The sequence below is a fragment of the Myotis davidii genome, unplaced genomic scaffold (assembly GCF_000327345.1).
Source record: "Myotis davidii unplaced genomic scaffold, ASM32734v1 scaffold962, whole genome shotgun sequence".
NCBI classification, from domain to species: Eukaryota; Metazoa; Chordata; class Mammalia; order Chiroptera; family Vespertilionidae; genus Myotis; species Myotis davidii.
Genome location: NW_006295559.1, coordinates 5153027 through 5163347, shown reverse-complemented (window position 1 = coordinate 5163347; position 10321 = coordinate 5153027). Strand labels below are relative to the sequence as shown.

Here is a 10321-nt window from a genome sequence, read left to right as displayed (position 1 = left end):
CCCAAAAAAAAAAAAGTCACAGAAAAGGCTTAACCCTCTTACCGCAAAGGCACGCCTGATGGAGGGCACGTTGCTGAAAGCGATCACGACCGGGACGATGTCAAGGGCACTGAACTCCATGGCGGCCGTGGCGATGGACTGGACATCGGCAGACTGACCGCTGCTAAAGAGTGTGGCGATTCTTCTTGTGTGAGCCCCCGGGAGGGTTCGCTTGAAGACGTTCCTGGAAATAAACCTCATTGCTTTGCCGATCTCCCTGCTGTCAGAGGACCTCTCGTAAGGGATGGCTTCGATTTTCCGGAGGAGTTGGCTCTTCCTGTGGGTGTCTGAGAAGCGGATGAGGTGCCGGGCGTGGGAGTTATAAGAGACCACGGCGACGCGCGCCCCCACGGGGCAGCTGTTCTCCCGGACTTGGACGCTGCTCACCAGGGAGGACATCACCTGCTTCATCTGCTCAAATTCCTGCTCCGTCACATCCCGCGACTGGTCCAAGGCGAACACCAACTCGGTGGGATGCACGGGGCATTCGGGTTTTCCTAAAAGGCAAGAAGAACAGGCCCAGGATCAGGTAGTGTTGAAAAAAGACACATAGAAGGCAAAGTAATTTTAAATGTGCAAATATTGAAACGTTAAGTAAGTAGTAACAAGTTAAATATTTTAAAAAATTTGGAATATTATATATGTAAATTGGATAAAGTGCTGCTTTAAAAATCTGAATTTGCTCCTTTTAAATAAAACACAAGGAAAAGTCTACAATTTGAGTTTTAAGGACATTTGTAAATTAATTTCCAAATTCGTTCTAAATGATAAAGAGCTCATGGATATGCCCTTCCTTTTACCTACAGAGATTGGATCAATGGCATCGTGTTTGTTGCTGGAAATTCACTCAGTTAAAGAAACTAATTTTTTTTTTTTTACTTAGTGAGGAACTGTAATGAGATAAAAAGTAATGGGTGTGAGAGCTCTGCTGATAAGTTCTAAAGATTGGAAGAGAACCGACAGACTCTATACAGGACAGACAGATGCAAAGGCAGCAGGCACTACCGGGAAGTCCTGGGCAAGTGACCTTGTCCAAGGGACTGACTTATCCTCTCTACGCTTCAGTTTGCTCATCTGTAAAATGTCAGTCCTGACGTCACCCAGTGCAAAGGCCTGTGCTGAAGATTCAATGAATCAATACAGGTAAAGCACTTAGGATAACAGTGCCTGGCACATAGTAGGTTTTCAATTAATGTTAGCCATTACGATTATAATTATTATTACAGACTTTTTCACTGTGGGAGAGAACTCTATCACTTAAAAGAATAAGAAAAAAAATTAACCGATTTTTTATGTGACAGCTAAAATGCAAGTTTAATCAATAAATACCTTACCACTTAGAGAAACTTTGAATTATGATTATTAAACTCAAATGTAAGCATTACTTTCAGATTTAGTCAATGGTCCCAATTCATTCATTCTAATCCCAGTTCCCTGTAATTACCACAGTTGGCAATTTCCACTTGTCTGGATATCTGATTAATGTTTGCCTCTCCTACTAATTTAGGAAGTGTGGAGACAGGGCTTGTGTCTCTCTTGATCTGCCAAGTTATTAGTCCCTGCCATATATCAGGGATCTAATAAATGTTGCCGGAATGAAAAAGAACCGAAGGACAGTTCTTTGCAATAGGTAGAGGAAGAAGAACAAAACTTTAACAATGGGGAAGATGTCTGGAAATCTCAACGATGTGCTTCTCTTGGAGGGGTGGTCTCCTCTCCGCCAAATGCCAGCAAGTCAGACTCAGAGATGATAAGCACATGAGACCACCAGCTGTTCATAGGGAGCTCAGGAACTCAGGCCTGCTGGGTCCCGCCCAGGCTGGCCAAGGAGGGAGGCCTCTGTCATGGCCAGTTGGGTCTCACCCCCGCCGCTCAGTGCTGGATTATGATCTCCTTCTGGTCCCCGACTCTGTGACCTTCACAGGCAAAAGGACAACTAAGAATAAACATCCGACTCCAAATTACACTGTGCATCTCAATGGAGACAGGACAGAATGTATTAGCCTCTGGGTCTGATTTAATGGGTTTAACAGATTTTTAAAAATTAAAGTCATCTCAATTTTATAATAAAAAAATGAGTGGAACTATGACCAAACACAAAAGTGGTTCTACCAGCTTTGTGTTGGGGCTGTTAACTTGCATACGGGAATGATGACAACACAGCTTCAGACGTAACTGAGAGGTGAAGGGGAAAAAGGATTCACAGCACTGGCTGAAGATATAAACAAATTCAAGTTTCGGGAAAAACACCAAAGGGCTAATTCAACTTGCCAAATACATCCTCCGAAACCCAGCAAGCCGCAGGAACCCAAAGACACTGAAGGACACTGGGTTGGATTGTGGTAGCGTTGAGGAGGCCTCCTCAAGGCATGGATTGCCACACCGAGACCAACATGGCCCCGTGGCCACACACTGTGTACTGATGGCCGCTGTTTGGCACTGAGCAGGTGATGAGGAGAAGGAGGCAACCCAAACCAAGGCCATTCACCTAACAGAACAATGGTGACCCTCATCCAGGCCACCACCATCTTTGCCTGAAATACCACAACAGCCTCCAAACTAGTAATCCTCTGGCTTTGACACTTATTCCAAGCAAGCTTCAAAAAATTGTTTATCAGCTCATGCTCCCCGCCCCCTTCATACTTCCAATGAATTCTTTAATCTTCCATTGTAATTCAGATAAAATCCAGCTGCCTTGTTGTCACCTGGGAAGCTCAGCGTGACCTGGCCTTGGCTTACTTCACCTTTTCAAATGCCCATCTCCCCTCCCTCTGTGTCCTAGTCATGGGGGCTTCCATCAGCTCCTAAAAATGTTTACTTCTGTCTTGGCTCCTGCCTTTGCACTTGCACTTCTCTGTGCCCAGCTGGTACAGAGCTTGCTGGTTTTTATTCTTGAGGCCTAACTTCAGTGTCCCTGCCTCAAAGAGGAACCCTCCATCCATAGGGTTTCTCCCCTCCCCTATTACTCTGTGACAGAGTATCGTATTCTTTACACCTTTCATAACAACTCTAAGACTGTGTAATTCTTTCTTTTAATTATTATCTGGATCTGCTACTGGGATGGAAAATTCTAGACAGGAATCCCATCCATCTTAGCCACCCCTGTGTCCCTGGTTCCCGGGGCAGACTGGCACAGAATAGGCTTTCAATAACTATCGGCTGAGTGAGTGAACAAGCAATCAGAGGGCACGGATTGGTGGATTTACATAAAAGGGCCTGGCTGGCGTGGCTCAGTGGTTGAGCATGGACCTATGAAACAGAAGGTCACAGTTCAACTCCTGGTCAGGGCACATGCCTGGGTTGCGGGCTTGATCCCAGTGTGGGGCATGCAGGAGGCGGCCGATCAATGATTCTCATCATTGATGTTTCTCTCTCTCTCTCCCTTTCCCTTCCTCTCTGAAATCAATAAAAATATATATTTTAAAAAAAGGTATAAGGGTATAAAGGTATAAGAGAAGGGTGACGGGTTTATACAAACATATGTAATGGCCATTTGTAAAAAACTTAAAAATTAGCACTGAAAGATAATCAACCAACTTGTAATTACCATCAGGCATGAACTCCATAGGTTTTAGCATGATCTGAATTGTACATTCAGCTTACTTGCTAGCTGATCATCTCTACTTTTAGTTTCCACTTTTCCCCTTCTGCATCTTAATTCCTAACCTCTAAACTACAGAGACAATATGACAAATCGAAAGAGAGAAAAAATGAAGGGGGAAGGGATATTATTACAAAAAACTGAACAGTAAGATAAATGGTAATGCTAGTCATTAAAACTTTAATAATAAAAAAATCAAACCAGTTGGTTGAGAAATAGCTGTGAGACTCAGCTAAAACGGAGTGATTGATTGAAGGCAGGTCTATGCTACCAGTATGACAAAGCAAAGACTGCCTAGGTAAAATTTATATCATTCGGTAGGCCACACATTATTCTAACTCATCTCTCCAGATGTATGACATTTTGGGCTTGATTATAATATGCTGTAAATAAAGATTACTCACCGTGTCTGCCAGCTAGGAAAGAAGAACAAAGGAGATTAGGTTATTATTTGGTAGGAGAACAGAATTCTGTCCTGCGTGGGAAAATCAGGGCAGCTGAGATTCTGCAGTGTGTGCTTTTTGTAGATGACTCAGAAATCAAAGCATCAGATAGGGTTTGGAGAAAATGCAGATGCATCCCAGCATCTTGGCACAAGCCCTGCGCCTTCCACAGGGAATGGGAATGGAGAGGTGGGACCATAAACAGCCATAACTCAGCGGCCTGCAGCCAGCTGTCAAGGAAAGAACGCTGGCCCGGGAGGGAACATTATGTTGCAGGGAGGGGCACAGAATTTGGAAAGTTAAAAGGCCCTATCCTCTCTTTACTCGAAATTTCCCCATGTAGATTTCTATAGCTCTCAATGATATTTGTATATACACACACACACTTAAGTGTGTGTATAAACATCAGACATAGATTTATTCTGAAGCAAATGAAGCTTAAGTTTTAGGTCTGTACTGCCCAACATGGAAGCCATTAGCCACATGTGACTTTAGATTTTAACTAGTTCAAATGAAATTAATATAAAATTCAGCTTTTCAAGTGCTCAGAGTCACGTGGCTAGTGGCCACCGTATTGGACAGTGCATCGGAACATTTCCATCCTTAAAGAAAGTTGTACTGGACGGCACAGGTTTTGCTCTCTCACCCGCTGTGGCCCCTTGCAAGGCCCTGGGCGGGCCCCTAGCCATGGGCTCATATGAACACATACTTTGATGCAGAAATCATTGATTGTGATTTCCTTTCTTGTTCTAAAGAACACTTACTTTTGAAATAATTTTGTACCCTCTTTTGGATTAGTAATTTTCTATCGAGCCCCTCAAATTTTAAAAGATCAGGCCTCATCATACTTGGATCTACTCTTGAGTCTTCATAGTTCACATGACTCCCATGTCAAAAGGCCTGCTGTGCTAACTCAGCCCCAAAGCGGCCAGCCTTCATGACACAATGTATATATTTTGATTCCCACCATTGATGGTTCCATTCTGCTGCATAAAGGCAGAGTTACGATCAGCCCTGCAGCCCTGGCCAGGTGGCTCAGTTGGTTGGAGCATCTTTCATATACCAAAAGGTTGTGGGTTTGATCCCCCGTCAGGGTGCATATGGGAGGCAACCAATCCACATTTCTCTCTCACACTGCTGTTTCTCTCTCTCCCCCTTTCTCTCCAAAATAAAATTAAAAAATATCCTCAGGTGAAGATTTAAAAAGAAAAAGTCAACCCCACGTTCAAAGCTTTTCAGTCTGTATCTTAGAGACCAATGCCCTCTACAGAAATCAGCTCTACTTTGTTTATTTTTCTTCCCCAAAATGCCTTGAGGAGAAAGTTGATTCTTTATATCAGTCATAATGTTTATTTGGAAAGTCAATGAGCATGTGTAGATAAACATTAAATACTCAACTCTCTCCTGATCTTGTACATGGACTTCCTTTGATGGTGGTAACACCTATGTTGGTAGGACAAGCTGCCATAAGGGTCTTAAAGCCAATTCAAAAGAGTGAGCATTTGCCAAATCAAAATACCTTTTTGCTTTTAAAATTTTGAGAGGAAAAACTACTGGCAGAATGAGTAATTTTACAAGTAAATCAGTCCAACTAAAAGTAATCACGCACACCTTCCCAGGTATTTCCAACCCTATAAGCCAAAATCTGGGCTCCCAAACACCAGGACACCTTATCATCACAGCTTCTTACGCGTCTGTCTCTTTCACACCAGGTGAATTCAATCTTGTCAGCCAGGGTCAGGAGTTAATAATCATTTTAAAGTGTTCACTGTGATTGTCCATTGATTGATTGATTTCACCATCCAGAGAGTTCTGACCTCATATCTCAATTTTCCCTAGAAGCACTAGATATATCATTACTTAGTGGTTGGAAGAGGTTCCATTAAACATGCTGGCAGCAAGAGAGGGAGTTCGTTAATAGTCACCAGTCTATGCTGACTCAAAATATATGCGGTGACATCTCTAATTTTAAGAAATTGGCTGGTAAATTGTCTCAATTTTGAGTGCAGAAATTGCTGCTTTTCTTCTATGCATGCTGACAACTTGGGTGATCATTTTAAGCAGGGTACTTACGACTGTGGTCCCGCACATACTGAATGAGCTCACACATCTACAGTTCAAAAATAAAACAGAATTAACCAACAGACTGCCAGATCCTGAAGTTTAAAAATAAAATACATTTCATGGAGTGCTTGGAAGGAACACTCCATTGGAGTCGGGAGATACATACGGAAAACGAAGCCAATCCTTTGGCCCCTTTCACACCCTAGGAAAACAAACAAAATGTGGTTTCACTGCTCTCCGCACATACATCAGGAGCCAGAATGCGCACCAACATTACTCTAAGAAAAGGATAACTTTTTAAAGTTTTTATTCTTATTAAGTTAGAGGGGGAAGAAAGAATACACGTAGATATTCCTCACCTAATTTGCAACAACATTCTAAGGGGAATAACCAATAAGCAGCAAGTTTGATGAACACAAACTTCCAAAGGCTATTTTCCTCCGACCCCATGTCTTGTTAAGGGCTGTCCAATATCTAAGGATGGAGCTGACCACTGGTCACTGGACCACCCAGATGTCTGCCCCTCCTCAAGACAGAGGTTGGGAGTTCCTCAATGTCATGTTTTGTCTTGGCCACCAAACAGGAGCTGAGCTGAACCTTAATCTGTTCCCATCATCGGCTGGAGGACAAGGGACCAGACTCAATCTGACATCTGGAAAGGTAATCCCAATTGTCTTTCATAAATGAATATACCTACCTACATACATATATCTATCTGAGAGAGGATAGAAAGAACAAAGTGGCTCGAATTTCATGTGTTAATCCCATCTTTGAAACAGGAAGAGTCTGGCTAAGAGAGACACTCAAAGAAAAATGCAATGGAGCCCACCCAAATTCCTGAAGAAAGCAAATTTCATGTCAACGAAACTTCGACCGTTTATTCACTAATTTATTAATTTCCTCTTACCTTCCTTCATTTGCTGATCATTTATTGAATGTAGGAAGAAGACAAGGATTGGACAGATGAATAAACTGTGCTGATAGTTGAGAAATCTCATTTTAGTCTTTATACTGTTCATTTACTCCCTCAGCTCTCTCCACCTCCCAAGAAATGGCAACGGATATTTAACTGGCATCTTTTTGCTTCCTCTTTCTGAGCACATAAAGGTGGAAAATAGTTGCCAGAGACAGAAAGTATGTACATTTAGACAGAGAAGACTCCATGCACTGACTTTTTATTTGGAAAAGGATCTGGTCTGATTTATGGCTTTTCAACTCACCTTGCGTCCAGGAGGTCCCAGCTCCCCAGGGGATCCCGGTTCTCCAGGAAGTCCAGCGGATATCTCAAAGCAGAAATTATTTACTTTAAAATTATATTTATACATATGTGTGTGTGTGTTTGTGGGTTTGGGCATTTTAAGTTTCAAAGGCAATTCACTTTCATTTTAGAAAGAGATGTACAAAAAGCACACGGAAGGAAAAAAGTCCTCAGTAATACCTTCTCCCCCAAATAATGCTAATATTTTTGTGTCTTTTCTTCTAGTCTTTTATTTATTTTCTTGGTATTAATCTATATGTTCTTTGCTCAATTTTATACTTTTTTTCCCTGTTGCCTTGAAACTAAATATGTATCTCTGGACACTTTTGTGTTACTAAATATTCCTTTGCATAATCCCTTTTCCTGGCTGCATAGTATTCCAATAGCTACTAGTAGATACACTATGATTTACTTAATCAGTCCCTTACCATTGGCACTTGAGTTTCCTGTTGTTGTAATAAGCAATGCTTCCATAAAGGTATATGTGCAATTCTGATTATTTCCTTGGGAAGATTGCTAGAATTGGAATTGATGGGCTAAGGGAGAAATTTATATCTAAATGAATTTTTATCTAAATTTATTTAGTGACTTTTACTTTATTTATAAAAATGAAAAACAAATGAATAAAAACCCCAGAAATACAAAAAAATTTAATATAGAAACCCTTGAAACAACAATAAGAAAACATTTAACAGTTGGCTGAAAATATCTGTAGCAAAATGGGAAATAGCAACAGTCATAAAAACAACAGTGGTTAACACTGACTGTATGCCAGGAATTTTTCCATGTTCACTCAACAATATAATTTATCATAAGGAAAGCTAGAATTTAGTTTAAAAATTTGAACAATATTCCTTTGTTCATTCAAAGTGCCACATAATTTATAACCTTTATAGGAATAAAAAATGAAGTTGTCTAAAATCAACTTAATTTGTAAAAGCAATGGCCCACGGAACAGCAAATAATTATTGATGCCCTTTGGGTATTCCAATGATATTTATTCACAGTATGCTGGGTTATGTGGAAAAAAACAACAAACTTACTGATCTCGTTTCTTTTCTCTTTTTTTAGAAGCTATAGATTAACCCCTCAGGAGAAAACGGTAGATGGAGCATCTGCATTTAATTTTGAACCCTCCCAATGTCTTACTACAATAATAGTAAGTGGATTTTTTTCAAGGCAAAACCACCTCCACAAAAACCCGAAAAGCATGTAGAGAATGAGAAAGGAGATAATAGCCATGAAATTTTGGAGGCAGGAAAGCAGATGTTTAAGTGTTAAATGACTTAGCAGATCTGAAAAAGCTGAAGCCTAAGCCAACAGCAGGAAGAGCCAAGAATTCTTGTGTTTTATAACAATCCCAGAAGGCTCAGAAATTGTCAGCACCAGGTATCTCTAGATGTAGAGGCAAAAGGGAGAGGCTAAGTTAAGGGTTGGTTGAAAATCATCTTAGGAATGCAACAATTCTCTGGGTGAAGGTTCCTTCTTCCATCCCAGACAATAAAACTGAGTTGTCTACGCTAGGGACCTCCAGGAATAGTTGAAGGCCAATGGCACCATCCTGAGAACAGAGATCATAGGAAGGCAGGTGAAATAGATGTGGGCCCTTAGCTCTTCTTTTCCATGTGGTCCTAGGAAGCTGGCAGCCAGACCTCCACCCTCAGGTAGGCAACTGCAAGAATCTTCTCAGGAGAATCTGACTAGACAAAGAAGGAAGACCTAAGATGCTGGTACCAGAGGTTTGCTAAGAACTCAGCCAGCTCGCTTTTCAGTGAAACTTGTGGCTGACTAGCCCCACGTCCTTGAGGCTGCCAATCAGCCTTTTTGTTCTCAATAGGAAGAGAAATCCCATTCTCCAGACATATGTTAAATATAGAGAAAAACGGGGGTGTGGGGGGGCTGTAGGAAACAGATTATTCAGGCAAAGGACTTAAAAAATACTAATTTATATCCTCAAGAGAGGTAAGAAGAGGCATTTCAGCCATGAAACAGGAGCAGAAAAGTATAAAAAAGGCATAATCAAAGAGAAAAAATGAACTCTTGAAATTAAAATATAAGAAGAACATTGTGAGATAAAGTCAAAAAAATCTCCCAGAAAGTAGAGCAAAGAGACCACCTGGAAAATAAGAGAGAAGAGATAGGGGCCGAGGGATTGCCATGTTTTCCTGACAGATCTTGTGAAATTACTTGATTCTTTCAACCAGTGGTTCTCAACTAGAGAGAATTTTGAAGATCTTCTACAGGTGCCATTTGACATGTCTGGAGACATCTTTGGCTGTCACAAGGGGGATGGAGACAGTCGTTGCTGTTGTTGGCATCAAGTGGATAGAGGACAAGATGCTGCTAAATATACTAGAGTACACAAGACAGCCCCTCACACCAAAGAGTCATCCAACCCAAAACGTCACTACTGATTTGAGAAAACCTGCCTTAACGTATGTACATGTGTAAAGTTAATAAAAATATAAGTACATAAAACACACTTGAATACACAGAATAAGACAGGTTGAAAATCACGGCAAATTAAAAATAAAATTCTTCAGTTGGTAAAACAAAGCAAAACAAAACACCAAGGTGAAGATTTAGAAAAACTTAAACTGGGAATGTAAGCATTCCAAGAGAACTAAGGAGGCACTCAACATTTAAGGCAAAGCTTTGGCAACATCTTCCAATAGAAACATCAACTCTGGGAGGGAAAACCTGGAAGTTTTCAGTGTTTCAACTTCAACAATACAGAGATGAAAAGCAGTGTGACAGGTGAAATAAGCAAGTTTCAAACAGTGATAAATTGCTCAATGTGGGAAAAAGAAGAAATTCAAGGAACCAAAGGCCAGGAGAAAAAGTTTATATATCGCCCACTAGTTTGTTTGTTTTAAAAAATGATTAATGTGCCATGTGTGGGAGGGGGGGGGGGAG

The 10321-nt window shown here is 41.0% G+C and overlaps 1 protein-coding gene across 1 annotated transcript in view; it reads right to left on the bottom strand.

Moving 5' to 3' along the window:
• The window catches only part of COL6A6 (collagen type VI alpha 6), a 98421-nt gene that overhangs the window by 20224 nt on the left and 67876 nt on the right, over positions 1 to 10321 (bottom strand). Inside the window, exons 28-32 of the mRNA XM_006770214.2 lie at positions 7368 to 7430; positions 6314 to 6349; positions 6157 to 6193; positions 4045 to 4056; positions 43 to 536 (exon numbers count right to left, since the gene is read on the bottom strand). Coding sequence (XP_006770277.1) covers positions 43 to 536; positions 4045 to 4056; positions 6157 to 6193; positions 6314 to 6349; positions 7368 to 7430 — 642 coding nt within the window. The remainder of the gene's footprint in view (positions 1 to 42; positions 537 to 4044; positions 4057 to 6156; positions 6194 to 6313; positions 6350 to 7367; positions 7431 to 10321) is intronic.